Source organism: Aphelocoma coerulescens (genome assembly GCF_041296385.1).
Source record: "Aphelocoma coerulescens isolate FSJ_1873_10779 chromosome Z unlocalized genomic scaffold, UR_Acoe_1.0 ChrZ, whole genome shotgun sequence".
In the NCBI taxonomy this organism is placed as follows: domain Eukaryota; kingdom Metazoa; phylum Chordata; class Aves; order Passeriformes; family Corvidae; genus Aphelocoma; species Aphelocoma coerulescens.
Window position 1 is genome coordinate 10,405,629 of NW_027184085.1, and position 14,086 is coordinate 10,419,714.

Here is a 14,086-nt window from a genome sequence, read left to right on the forward strand (position 1 = left end):
AGAAGAGGGCGCGCACGGGCTGGGGGGCGGTGATGGCGGCGGAGGCGGCGGCGGCGGGGCCGCTGATGCAGCGCTACGAGGGGGCAGCGCGGGGCCGCGGCGTGGCGGCGGACGGCTGGCGCGTCTGCTTGGCACACAGCTTCGAGGAGCTGCGGCAGCCCTACGGCGCCGGGGACGTGCCGGTCCGAGACGTCCTGCGGCACATCGGCCTCGTCTTGCGGTACGGGGGGGAGCGGAGGGGGCCGGGAACACGCTGGGACTAGGGAGGGCGTCCCGCGGGGGGACACAGCGTCGCGCTGGAGCCGCTCGGTGCTGCGAGGGGCTCGGCCCGGGGAGGTGCCGGCGGTGTCCCAGTGCACGGAGGGCAGAGTCCGGCGGATCACGGAAGGCCCCGGGCTGGCGGGAGCCGCCCTCCTGCCGCCCGGAGCCGCCGGCACTCTCCAGGCTTCCTGGCGCCGGCACTGGGAGCACTGGTGCTAAGGGGCAGCACCCGGCGCTCGGGCTGGCCAGAACGGGGGGAGCTGGGAGGACTGGGGCATTGCTTGGGGATGGGGACCCCCATCTCCCACTCCCAGGGCTCATCGCTGCCGCATCGTCCCCGGTGCTGGCAGCTGGAGGTTAGACTGGGGCCGGCTGGGAGCGGTTTGGAACGCTGTGCTGTGGCAGGTTTGGGAATGGGGCACCTCTCCCGGTTTGCGTTGTGGTGAGCTGGAAGTAACGATGGAGAGCACGCGTGGAAAGCGAGGGTGTTGTTTTAACCTTTAAAGCGGGAGTCTGAGCGCTGGCAGTGTATGTGCACTCGTCAGGCTGAGTGCTGGGACCAGCGACGGCATCGCTTATTTCCTTGTGCTGGATTTATGTCTCCTGCCTCCATTTTCTGCTGGTGTCCTTGGAGGCTGCAGCTTGCCAAGCTGGTTCCTGCAAAGCTGCATGAAAGGGCAAATACTGGATTGCTTCAGGGTGCACGACATGCTGGTCTGACCTGAGACACCCTGGCGTGAACCTGGACATCAGGGAAAGGAGAGCATGGGTCATGCACTGGAGATAAATAAAGGCTGCTGGAAAAGCCGCCGCGGCAGGTTGGGATGAGCTGAGCATGTGGGAGAGCGTGAAGTTCTGGTGGGGTGAGCAGGGAGGAGAAGCAATCCTGGCCTTGTTGTTATTGAAGTCTGGAAGTGGCTTGTGTCAGACCTAGGAGAAGGTCTTTGAAAGCAAGAAGCTCAAAGTCAAACTGCTGCCTCTTCTGTTCAAGTTTAGGAGGTAATTTGGTTGTCATTTCAAAGTACTTTTTGCAAGGGTAAGAGCTTCCTTGCAAGGAGATTCCATCTTCAAGAGCAGAGGAGACAAAGTGCTGGGACGACAAGAAATACCTGTGTGGGTTTGAGTTAAAACCCAAGGCCAACACTATTGGCTGACAAAGGGCAGCCCATTCAGGGATGTGAGGGTGTATGGGAGGCTGCATGCTCCAGGCATTGGTGGGCACGTCAGCATCTGCCATGACATGGAAACCTGGGTGGTGGTGCTTCGAGAGGAGCCTGGAGCACAGTTCTGTGTCATGGTGCAGGGATCTGTGAAGCCCTGCAGACTGGCCTGCCCTTTCCTGAGTCACCCATGGTGAGTGGCCCCTGTGCCGGGGATGCTCTCAAAACTTGGCCTGGCTTGATACATCAAGTGCAAAGTCACCTGGTGCAGGTGTTTGTAGCCGCTGGGAGTGCCTTGGAGTCACTGCACATCTTTGGCTCAGGAGGTCCAGGACTGGCAGAGGAGCCACCACATCCTGGGTTGACACTGTTGTGTTGAATTAAACATGATGATGGGTGCCCTCTTCTGCAGCACCAGCCCTTGATGCAGGTGACATGGCTGGGGATGTTGACAGCCCCGGGGCAGGATTTTTTGTTAATCAGGGCTCATCGAGGTAACTGTGGGGCATATGCATGTCTGGAAAGAAAGGGCTGTGTAGAGGACTCAGCTGGGGCTGGTGAGGCTGGAGAAGAGGTGCAGGTAGGTTTCCACAGAGATGGCTTGTGTGCTGAGAGGGGTCATGGCATGAATCCAGATCAGCTGGGTAATGTTCAGATGCGTTCTAATTCCACTGCCATGTGAAGGGAAAGAAAGCCCTCCAGCCCTGGCAGGGCTTTTGGTGCCACAGAACACAAAGACTTTCTCCTGGTTATTCTGTAGCCCTGGCAGAGCTGTTAATAGCCAGCAATTGGGCATCGACCACTGGGCTTCTCTTCTTGGCTTGCATGATTTTGGGAGAAGCTGGCAGGAGAAGAGTTTGCTATTGAGATGGTAAAATGACTCTGGCAGTGGAAATAAATCTCAATTTTTTTTCTACTGTGTGCTCCTGGAAAAAACTGCTTTTTGAAATCCATCTCCTGCCTCCTTTCCAAGGAGTCAGAATGCCCCGCTAGGCTGTGCTGCAGCCACTCTGCCTGGACACCTTATTTCCTGTTGCCGAAAGCCTGCTGGGGAAGAGGCTGGGTTGGTTCCCTGGCACTGGGTTGAAAAAGAATAATAATCATTTCCTTGAGAGAGAGAACACTGCCAAAACCTCGCCTTGGCAGGGTAAGGCCAGGGCTGTCCTGGCTGGAGAAGAGCAGTTGCAGCAGATGTAGCTGGAAGATAGTGGCAGGCCCTGTTTCAGGGCAGTCATGCAGGACAGGCTGGTTCTCATCATGCCCTGAACCTCTATGAGCAAAACATCCACAGACAGCCAAACACAACAGCTGGGTCTGTAGGAGTGGAGAGCAGGCTGCAATTAGGTCCTGTGAGACTGCAGCCCAGAAAATCTCACCCTTAGAGGGATCTGGGGACCTTAGATGTTGGGTGAATAAAGGTGTATGCCCAGTGAGCAGCCAAAAAGTCAAGTGTGGGTTGTTTCTGCTGGGGAAGTGTAGTAGTAGAGGTGTCATGGAAGAGCCTCTCCCATTTTCTCCTGGGTGTACATGTCCCAGAGGATTATTGCCCATTGCCTGTGCTCTGCCTCCTGTGAAACCAGGGGCAGGGCAGGCTGTGTGCTCCTGGTCGGGGTGGTTTTCTGCTTGGCAGTATGGCATGGGTGTCTGCAGGTAGCTCAGGGACACTGTCCTCCGTGGGGGTTCCCGTGTCCCCACTGCCCTCCTGGCACCCAGGGCCATGGAGCTGCTGGCTGGGTCTTGCCTGACTGCTGGGCAAGGTTCAGCAGCTTCTGGTCTGGTAGCTGGTTTCCGTGTGCTAATTGTCTCTGTACAGAAGGCTTAACTTGAGGCAGTTTATTAGCCAAAGCCAGGACTTAAAAGCACTGACTCGGAGCCCAGCCCTGATCCTCTTCCCTGGAGTGGTGCTGGCACACCCAGCCACAGGTGTCTTGTTTGGGTGTCTCGATTCCCAGACCTTTGGGTGAGAAATTATCGGATGGGCAGTGCTGGTCTGCGCAGCTGGTGTGTGGCTGGAGGCGAGTTCCCAGGATCCTGCCGGCTGCAGACAGCAACCATCCCCACTTCCAGGGAAAGGCTGCCCTGTGCCATCTGCCCCTGAGGATGTGGCACGGGGATGTGGCAGTGTATGGCAGTGGGGACATGGAGGTAGAAGAGCAAAGCTTGTGTCCCTGGAGCAGTATGTGGCTTCTCTGGGCTTGCACCTCTGTTTTCAGGCCTTCCTTAGCAGGACATTGTGTACCAGGCATGGAGGTGGTGGTGGTCCTTGTGTGCATTCCCACTTCTCTGTGGATGTCTGGGAAAGCCTCCTGTCCTGCATGAGCTGGGAGTCCTGCTCCTGAGTTGCCCTTACAGTCGGTCCTGAGCTGCCTGGACTCTGCCTGCTTGTGCTTGCTGACCAATGTGTGCTCCAGATGGATGATAGAGGCTGTCACCCCTTGGGCACAGGGACACAGGTTCCTGTTGTACATCTCTACAAGGAGGGAAAGCTCAACCTGTGCTCATCCTGCCCAGTAGCACTGAAGGGATGGTGCTGCCTGCTCCTGTCTTCTTTAATGCTTCTCTTTCCCTTGCAGATACTTCAGGTGGTGGTTAAAGAAGACCCGCATAGAGAAGAAATCTGCCTTCATTGACCTCTTGTGTGCTGTTCCGCTGCAGCAGATCTATGGTCAGCCTGCACTTTGGGCCCTGGGGTGGGCGGAGGTTCACATGGGGCCATCTGGGTGCTAGATAGAATGAGTGAGGCAAGGAGCTTTCGTGGTGCGGGTGATGCTGAGTGTTCCTCCGCTGCAGAGATGCATGGGGAGAGTTCTTGTGCCATATCCCACCAGGGGGAGGAATGGGGGCTAACTTTTGGTGTCTTTGCCAGGGTGTCCGCTCGGCGGGATCGGGGGAGGCACCATCACCCGTGGCTGGCGGGGAGAATTCTGCCGCTGGCAGCTGAACCCTGGCCTTTACCACTATGAAACGGTTATCGCCAATCAGGTAGGGTCTGCGAGGGGAGTGAGTGTCACTGCAGCAGCCGGGGAACTTGGAACATCATGCCATGCTCATCTCATCCCTGGCTCCTCTCCTCCACAGTTCACAGTGTGCCTGCGGTGCAAGGGGCAGACGATTTACCAGCAGGTCTTGTCCGTGGAGAGGCCCAGCACCTTGCAGGGCTGGAACTGGGGCTACTGTGGCCACTATGCCTTTTACCATGCCCTGTACCCCCGTGCCTGGCTGGTCTACGAGCTGCCGGGGCAGAACGTGGTGCTCACTTGCCGACAGCTCTCTCCCGTCATCCCCCATGACTATAAGGTAAGGAGGTGACGGCATTCCCGAGGGCAGAGCTCCTCGTTAGCCGGGCTTTCCCAACATTTCCCCGTGCCTACACTCGGCAATGGTCCCAGGCGGGGGGAATCCCCGCAGCCATTCGGGAGCTCGGTGTTGCATTGAGGGATGGCTCAGCTGCTGCACTGCCCCTGCTGGCTACCAGCCCCAGGCGAGGGTGGCAGCTGCACTGCTGACATGTCTGACCTTCCTCTTACCCCAGCGCAGCACGTGAGCCTGTATCAACCTGCCGAGCAGATGAGTGATGAGACACCCGGCTGAGCCTTAAAAGCCGCTTTCCATCTCTCTGCTGCCCGTTGTGGTGTTTGCTACCCCAGGGCTTCTTTCCCGAATTTTGCCTTGCCTGCCTCCCAAATTCCTCTGCTTCTGCTGCTGCTCCTCAGCTTGGCAACAAGACCAAGTTATTATTCCTGGGGCTGTTGCTCCTTCTGCATCCTGCGTGGTGTCCCCATCAGTGGGGGAAATGGTGGTGGGGCAGCTGCCTGTGGAGCAGCAGCCCTGTAGACAGCATTCTGTGTCTCTGCCAGGACTCCAGCCTGCCAGTGGGAGTATTCATCTGGGAGGTGGAGAACGGGAGGGATGAGGACGTGGAAGTGTCCATCATGTTCAGCCTGCAGAATGGCACGGGAGCAAAGGAGGACAGGAGCGGCGGGCACTGGAATGAGCCCTTCACCTTCCAGAAGGATGGCGAGCGGATTGCTGGAGTCCTGCTGCACCACTTCCCAGCTGTGAACCCCTTCACCTTGGCCATCTCTGCCCGGGAGAAGGTAAAGGGCTGGCCCTGGTGCTATGGCTGCTGCTGGGGAGGTTGTGCAGCCCTGCTGGATGTGGGGGAGCCACTTGCAGCAGCTGGTAAAGGATAGATGTGCAATGGGTTTGGGGTTGGCACTGGTTTTCAGCGCTTCCCTGATCCCAAGAGTGGGAAAATGACTTCCCTGAGGGCACCCTCTTTGGGGGTATCAGGAGAGCAGCTGAGGGTAAAGCTTGTGGGGCTATAAGTTTGGGGTTAGAGTTGCTGGGCAGCACATGGGAAGTGAGTGTCATGTCCTGGTGGTGGTGCTGGGGAGTGGAGAGCATTAATTTTCTCCTCCAAAGTAGCAGTCCCTGATGATGCTCTTCCCTTTCCCAGGCTGGCACAGGAGTCACCCATGTCACGGCATTCAATCCCGCAGGATTGGGTAGAGAGGTGTGGCAGGACCTCCTGCAGGATGGCAGGCTGGATTCACCCACCGGTGAGTCCGTCCATCCTCTGTGGGATGGGTGGAGAGGGAGCAGGGGGAAAGGGTGGCCACACTGGTTCTGGGCACCCAAGCCAGGGCAGAGTTCCCTCCCTCCAGCTTCCTTGGCTGGTAAAAAGCCGTCCAGGATGCTTAGGCTTGTTCTCAACTTTAGGCTGTATCCAGACTTCCTGTTGGTCATCCTTTCTGTGGTTCTCCAAAAGATGTTCATACATTTGGGACTGCTCTTGGGTATCGGTTACATGTGCCAGTATCTCATTAGTCTGTGTGTGGTTGTACTCTGAATTAGATTTCTGCTAGGGAGCCACTGTGCTGCCCAGCCACCTTCCCTCAGTTCCAGTTGCCAGATGAACGAGTTGTATTCCGTCAGAATTGTTCCAGCCAGCGTTTAACAGTGCTGGGGGTTTAGTGCTGCCATCGCTTCCTGTCCTCTGCCTACTGTACCAGTTCTCTGAAGGTCTCTGCTATTCCTTTGATAATTCTGCATCCATCCTCAGGTCTCTGCTCACTCCTTTGGGAGGAGCCTTGAAGCAGGGTGGCGTCTCCAGCCTTTGCTGGTCACCTCCTATTGCCATAAAAGGTGACCATTTCCCTAATGTCTGTCAGTTTTTAAACAAGGATGGTGCTGACAAACTAGTGATGCTGACTCTGGGTCTTTGCAAGATTTCTTGTGGCTTAAATTATGTAAATGAAGTTGTTTAATACATTTTTTTTTTCCAGAAAAGTAAGCTTCCTGCCTAGATGCACTCAGAGCTCTCCAGGCTATTGGGATGTGGTTTTCCTTCATGCCTGCCAGACATTATCATAGTCAGGATCTGTGCTTATGTTGCTCTAATGAGTTTACCTTGTACACATGTCAGAACTAGCATATAATTATCTAGCCACCTCAGGGCTTTTCTTAAATACCAGCATGGCTCAAACACCCTGCAAAAAGCTGGAAACAATGACTGTCCCTAGAAAGTCACAGTGTCTCTGAGTGCAGCGCAGTTACAGAGTCATGGGATACTCTGTAGCTTCCATTCATGCCTGGTGGCTTTTCCTGCCTGATTTGTTCCTGTTCTTGGATGACTGAATCCTTTTAGCCACTCCTCCCATGGAAGGTATTTTTTTCCTATGGCAGCATCATCCCTTAAAGGCCTGGGGCTGTACCTTCAAGGTTGTACGGGGGCTTTGGTATGCCCATACAGTCTCATCTCCCTCAAGGTGTGTGTGAACTTCAGTTACCCTCTCTTTGGTGTTCCTTGATTGCTTAAGAATGTCTTAATTTTTCCTGGCAGGTAAAAGCAGCCCGACAGAGAAGGGGGAGGTGACAGCAGCAGCAGTGTGTGCCAGCTGCCGGGTGCCTGCCCATGGGCACAAGACACTAGAGTTGGCCCTGGCTTGGGACATGCCCCGTGTTCACTTTGGCTCCAAGGAAAAGCTGCACCTCAGGTAGGTGGGTTGTTTCCAGTGGTGTTTGGCTTAAGCCCCTCAAAGCCCCCTTTTCCCTACTTCCTGATTTCTGTACGATGTGGGGACCTTCTACCACCCGCTCCCTGTGGCTGTGGTCCTGCCAGCTCAGGGAGGGGACCCTGTGTCCAGCCCCTGCTCCCCAATGCCCCCGCAGTAGCAGTTGAGTTCTGCTGTTCAGTGTAGTTCCGTGTCCCTCTGTGGTGTCCATGTGGGTTTCCCAGGTGGAGCCCATGAGGTGCTCACCAAACCCTCGCTTGGCAGGCGGTACACACGGTTTTTTGGCAGCGAAGGCGATGCTGCTCCTGCCCTGTCCCATTATGCCCTGACACACTATGAGGAGTGGGAGAGGAAGATCGAAGCGTGGCAGAATCCCATCCTGGAGAACAGGTAGGGCAGATGAGGTCACTTTCCCAGTGGCCTCCTGGGGTTGGCTGTCGTAGCGGCATCACCACCTCAGCCACTGAGGGCAGTCTTCCCTCTTCCCTGCAGCCAGCTGCCTTCCTGGTACAAGTCGGCCCTCTTCAATGAGCTCTACTTCATGACGGATGGGGGAACCATCTGGATGGAGGTGCCTCCGGATTGCTGTGCCGAGGACCTGCAGGGGCCGGCGGGGGCTGGGCTGTCCCACCTCCTCCCTGTCCTGCGGGAGTACGGAAGGTTTGCTTATTTGGAAGGTAACTCACAGGGATATGAGGGATTCTCCTAATTCATCCCCTCCCATTACTGTAGGCATGTGCTTTTAACCTGCCATGGGGATGTTTTTTACGCTCCAGTGTGTAGGGAGCAGTGCTATTCCTAGGTAAACCCCTTGCAGCCCTGTAGGATACGGCAGAAAGTATTCTCCAGGCTCTTATGTAGAGAATAAAATGCACTTTGAATGGAAGCCCCTGCCTGTGCTTGGAAAGATCCCCCTGTCCTGGGCCATGTGGAGGGAGGACCTGCCCCCCTTCTCCCTTCCCCGTCCCTCACCATCTGCCCTGTCCTGCCAGGCCAGGAGTACCGGATGTACAACACCTACGATGTCCATTTCTACGCCTCCTTTGCTCTCGTCATGCTGTGGCCCAAGCTGCAGATCAGCCTGCAGTATGACATTGGTGAGTGTCCCCAGAGGCCCTGCCTTGGTGTGTGCTCAGGGCTTCACCTCAGGAAGAGATGGAGGATTTGCGACAGCAGCTGCTGTAGAGATGTGTGCCATGGATCCAGCATCCCCCGTCAGCTGCTCTGCTGTGCCCAGGACATGCAGCCCTGGAATGTTGCTGCCTGAGCATCTCTGTGCCCAGCACTGAGGGTGCCTTCTTGCCACGCTGGGGGTGCACAGCTGGCTCTGCCTGCCCTGGGGGGAGCCCCTGGTCTTCCCAACTCTGTTCTTGCCCCTTGCAGAGCAGACACACAGAGCTGTTTGCAGACCCTGCTTCTCTGGCTGGGCTTGGTGGCTGCTCGGTGGTGCCCCAAGCAGGGGTGGAGCACAGCTCCTTGCTGGGCTCTGGAAGGGCTGACCCACTATGGTCCCTTCCCAACCCAGCCCTAGGGAGGTGATGACAGCTGTATGTCCCCTGCTGAGGGGGGTATGGGGAGCAGCCTGGTGTCCCCTCAACCCTTTGCAGAGGGCTGTGATCTTGGAGCTGCTGAGGGCAGGCTGATGTACTGGTGGCCCTGCCCGTGCCTATGCTTGGACCTTTCTGCTGCAGTTTCTTCTGCCCTTCTAATGTGTCTTCCTCTGTGTCCTCTGCAGCTGTCACTGTGGTGAATGAGGATGTCCAGCCCCGCCAGTACCTGATGTGTGGTCAGACAGCCCAGGTGAAGATGAAGAATGTGGTGCCACATGACATTGGGGACCCAGGTGAGGGATCTGTTGGGCCTGTGGGGGAGCAGAGAGGGTGCCAAGCTGTGGGAAATGGGTATGCTGCATGAGATACCCTGTTGTTGTCAAGTGTTGGAACAGCCTGCCTGGGAAGTTGTGGTATCACCATTCCTGGAGTGTCTAAAAAAAGTGTAGATGAGGCACTTAGGGACGTAGTTCAGTGGTGAACTTAGCAGTGCTGAGAGGTCTTTTCCAACTTAAATGATTCTGTGATTCTGTATTTTCTGGGAGTGGAAAGCTGGATGGTGTGGGGTGGTGATGAAGGCCATGCTGCATGGAGCTTGCACAAGGGAGACGGAGGGAAGTAGCAGGAAGGCTGTTCTCACTAGATGAGATGGCACTGGGTACAACACATTATTCCAGTGCTGCTTGATCACAGCACCCTTGAGTCATTGCTCCTGTGTGGGAGCAGGGGTGTTTGTTGCTTGCTGCCCTGCTGCATCTGGTCTGTCCCGGTTTAGATGATGAGCCATGGCAGCGTGTCAACGCCTACCTGATGCACGACACTGCTGACTGGAAGGACCTCAACCTGAAGTTTGTGCTGCAGGTGTACCGTGACTACTACCTGACACATGACTGCCTGTACCTGCGGGACATGTGGCCAGTATGCCAGGTACTGGGAGGTCAGACCCGTGAGGCATCACCCTTTCCCACTTCCTGAGTGGATGGATGCAACATCCTGAGTGGATGGATGCTCCCAAGCAGAGTGAGAGGAGCTTCCAGGATGTGAGGGCTGCGTGACCATCTCCTGCCTCTCCCACAGGCTGTGATGGAGTCGGAGCTGAAGTTTGACACGGATAACGATGGGCTTATTGAAAACGGTGGCTTTGCTGACCAGACGTACGACGCGTGGGTGGTGCATGGAGCCAGGTGAGAAAGAGAGGCGGGTGGGGCTGGAGATGGGGACTGTGGGGTGGGGACGCAGCTCAGAGCTGGGCCCTTGTATCCCACTTGTCGTGGAACCCTTGAGGTGTCCCACATTCCTGATGCTTCTCTCCTTTGGCTCCGGCAGTGCCTACTGCGGCGGGCTGTGGCTGGCTGCCGTCTGCATGATGTGCAAGATGGCAGAGGTGCTCGGGGATACTGAGGTCCGGCAGAAATATCTGGACATCCTGAACAAGGGCAAGGAGGCGTATGAGAGGAGGCTCTGGAATGGTGGGTGCTCAGCAGTGGGGAACCGTGCTCAGCTGGCCATGTGTCCCTTGGGAGGGGGTGGCTCCTCCTTGGATCATGAAGCCTTGTGGGGAATGGGGGAAGAAAGGGGTGATACTGTCCCTCCAAGATAGGGGAAAGGAAGGGAGTGGAGGGGAAGGAGCAGGTGTCTAGGAGGGAACAGGTGTGGGAAAGCAAGAAGAGTCTTGTGGAAAAAGCAGCTGTGCTCCTGCCACACAGGGTGGTGTGTAGGGTCAGCTCACATGAACCAGTATCCTGATCTATTGATTTAAAACTGTTTCCTGTCTTTTCCAGGAAAATACTACAACTATGATAGCAGTGGAAGTCGCACCTCCAGCAGTATCATGTCAGACCAGTGTGCTGGGCAGTGGTTTCTTGGAGCTTGTGGTCTGGACCAAGGGGAGTTTGAGGTAAGAGAAGGGGCTGCCTGGTGTAAGGTTGGGGTGAGATGGGACCTGTGGCAGGAGGGAAACAGCAGCAGGGTTGGTGCATGTTGCGGGGTACACAGTAGGGCTGGTGTAAGGGGCACCTGCCGGCTCTCCCAGTGTGCACGCCCCAGTGGAGGCTGTTGGATGGATCCAGTGGAATCCATCTTAAACCAAAACCTTCTCACAGAGAGGCCATGCAGCAGGGATGTATAACTGCAGTTATCTTTGGCCCCAATGAGGTTTGCTCTGGACGAGGTGCTATTTGTTTAAAAATGGTAGAAAAAAGTGTAGGAAACTTTCCAAGTTATTTGCTGCCCTAAAAAGCCCAAAATTAGTATCAGAGGGAACTATGACTTATTCCAAGCCCTAGAGTCTGTTGCTCTTCAGTTGCAAGAGACAACTGGCTGCAGACTCCTCATGTCTGGTGGGATGGTCAGAGCAGCTGCTGGTGCTGCAATACCTGGAAGAGAGGGGGGCAGTGGAGAACCATTGGGTTATTTATGCCCCTTGGGCAGTTGTCAGAGCAAAGCTTTCTGGTGGAGATGGGCAGGCAAGTGCCTCTGCTGAGTGAAGGGAGGAGTGGCTTTGTCTGTGGGAGGGTGACAAACCACTTCACTGTCTGTTGGTAAATCAGAGGGGAGCTTCAGGTGACTTTACCTGGTCATTCCCTCCTGTGTTTAACCTGGTGTGGGGTTGGGACTGTGCCTGGAGCTCCAGGCAGGATCTGGCCCAGCCCTCCTGCAGTAATATTCTTTTGGGAGGAAAGAGTAAACATGGTGCATTCCAAAATCTGGCCTGCCTTTGCCCAGCCTCCAACTGCTGCCACTGAAGGTGGCACTTCTCCCTGCTTTCTGGTGAGCTCTGAGCTCACTGGAGGTGGGACTGGTGAATTCCTCTCCTCTGTTACTATGACATTCCATGTTTTTTTTTCCATGTATTTTGATCCGTTGCCTCGCTGGCATCACTCCTGTCAGTAACCTCATTAATGTGGCCTTGCTGTGTGCACAAGGCAGCAGTGAACGAGTCAGAAACGCGATGTAAGAGCAGCCTGTGATCCAGTCCTGAAGAAAGTGTGCTCCAAAAGCTTCTGCCAGAGAAGGGCACACCAGCCCTTTACTGATTCCTACAGCATCCCCTGGGCTTATCTCCAGAGCCACACTGGGTAAAAATGTCTGCAGGGCTGCTGGGCTTGAGCATAGAGAGAAGGAATTTGCTGCTTTTGCTTTGAGTCTGCCAAAGCTGTCTGGTTGGACTGCCCAGCCTTCCCAGCAAGGTCCTGCCTGGTGTCATCCCAGCCTCTGCTTCCCCTGGCTCTAGTGTCACCAGACTGGCAAGAAGTGTCTGGCACATCCCTGGGCTGTGCTGATGAGCCTCCTGGCTCTTGCTTCTCTTGCAAGTGATGAACATAAACCAAATGAGGATGGTGTGGTTGTCCAGGCCCCCAGAGCAAACCCCCAAGAGATGGGAAAGGGGCTTGGCCAGTGACTGTGGTTGAGAAGCTGTTTTTGGAGATGGACTAGTTGGATGAGCTGTCAGCCTCCTGAGGAGGAAGGTGGAATGTGGTTCAGCACCTCTCTGCTCTCCTCTGGGAGCTTTTTGCTCTTTTTGGGGAAAGAGACATTTCATATCCTCCTGTTATTTTCCTGAGATGGGAATTCATTGCTATTGACCCAGTGAACAGTGTTGCCCTTTTCCTCATGGAAAATTTAATCCCGCTCCAGACCCAGCCTGAGGGGTCCACGTGAGCACCGAGCCCGTCTCTGTCCGCCCAGGTTTTCCCCAAGAGTCATGTTCTCAGTGCGCTCAAGACCATCTTCGAGAAGAACGTGATGAGCTTCGCGGGTGGCACCATGGGAGCAGTGAACGGCATGAGACCCGACGGCATGCCCGACACCTCCAGCGTCCAGTCCAACGAGGTGTGGATTGGCGTGGTCTACTCCCTGGCTGCCACCATGATCCAGGAGGTGAGCGGGGATGCTGCTGCCGCACTTCCCAGCATGTGCTCCATGCACTCCGTGGATGTGCTGATGGTCCTCTCTCCTCTCCTGCAGGGCATGGTGGAGGAAGGCTTCCGCACGGCGGAGGGCTGCTACCGGACGGTTTGGGAACGGCTGGGCATGGCTTTCCAGACGCCGGAGGCCTATCGGGAGAAGAAGGTGTACCGCTCGCTGGCCTACATGCGGCCCCTCAGCATCTGGAGCATGCAGCTGGCCCTGGAGCGCCGGGCTGGCCAGGCACCCGCACCCGCCCAGCTCCCCCCGGGCCCCACCCACCCTTGAGCCTCGCGGCACTGGGCAGAGCAGCGGGCGCACCGTGGGCTGGGGGGGCCGCAGATGGCAGGCAGGGACCCTCCCCTCCCGCTCTGTGCTAGTACTCGCATTGCTGTTTTCCTTCCCTACCTCCACTACATGCCCTTGACCTCAGGGGGCTTCCAGCCACTGATGCTGAGCACACGGGGGGACCAGAGGTGCAGGGATGTCTCCTCAGAGGGGGGTGGGTTAAGGAGTTGCTGCTGGAGCCTGTGCCTCCCCTTCCCCAGCGCTCAGGGCTCTGATAGCCTGCTGGTTCCCCAGCCATCCCAAACTGCAGCTGGTACCTTGTCCAGGGGCACAGGAGACCTCTCTGCTGCAGTCATTGGGCTGGGTAAGGTGGGGACCTGTCCTGCAGGGAGAAAAAGGGTGTGGGTGAATGTGTGTGTGAGGATGTTGGACTGGTGCACTCAGGCACATGGATGCTGTAGTTGTCCTGGGGTGACACTGCACATACTGACTGGCTCTGCCCCAGGAGGGCCTGTGGCAGATACAATCCCCAGGGGAGACCCGGCTCCCTGGATGGTGACAATCTGAGCCCAAGAAGCAGGTCCTGGTCTGGTACCATGGCCCCCCTCCCTGCTGGCGCCGGGGGCAGGCAGTGGAGCACATTTAAGGGGATAAATCACTTCAATTCTTAATAAATCTGTCTAGCTGTCTATTCTTGTTCGTCTTTGCTATCTTCTTTCCACCAGGCCAAGCCAAAAGAGGAAATCCTTTCTGCCCCCATTTTTTCTTCTTGGGTTGGGCTGGAGGGCTAGGGATGCAGGGAGTGGGCGAGTCCCAGTGGTGGCTGACTCTTGTGGAGTTTTGCTAAAGGGAGCAGGATCTGCCTCCTTACCTACTTGCCCAGATGTGACAGCAGGCAAGACCT

At 56.1% G+C, this 14,086-nt stretch overlaps 1 protein-coding gene across 1 annotated transcript; it reads left to right on the plus strand.

Moving 5' to 3' along the window:
• Positions 1 to 17: 17 nt before the first annotated feature.
• On the plus strand, positions 18 to 13,873 carry GBA2 (glucosylceramidase beta 2). Its single transcript, XM_069000740.1, has 17 exons — positions 18 to 220; positions 3,995 to 4,086; positions 4,288 to 4,403; positions 4,500 to 4,718; positions 5,279 to 5,518; positions 5,881 to 5,983; positions 7,267 to 7,420; positions 7,703 to 7,828; positions 7,931 to 8,115; positions 8,431 to 8,535; positions 9,174 to 9,281; positions 9,764 to 9,915; positions 10,066 to 10,172; positions 10,315 to 10,457; positions 10,770 to 10,885; positions 12,676 to 12,867; positions 12,955 to 13,873. Exons 1-17 carry the CDS (start codon positions 33 to 35, stop codon positions 13,180 to 13,182), a joined length of 2,574 nt encoding a protein of 857 aa, XP_068856841.1. The 5' UTR covers positions 18 to 32; the 3' UTR covers positions 13,183 to 13,873.
• The last annotated feature ends 213 nt before the right edge of the window (positions 13,874 to 14,086 follow it).

Bases quoted from the DNA above. Each gene is read 5' to 3' on its own strand.
- GBA2 (XM_069000740.1), top strand. From the start codon at position 33: ATGGCGGCGGAGGCGGCGGCGGCGGGGCCGCTGATGCAGCGCTACGAG. The intron at 4,719-5,278 runs GTAAGGAGGTGA...TGTCTCTGCCAG, and splicing joins TCATCCCCCATGACTATAAG to GACTCCAGCCTGCCAGTGGG. The intron at 10,886-12,675 runs GTAAGAGAAGGG...CTGTCCGCCCAG, and splicing joins TGGACCAAGGGGAGTTTGAG to GTTTTCCCCAAGAGTCATGT.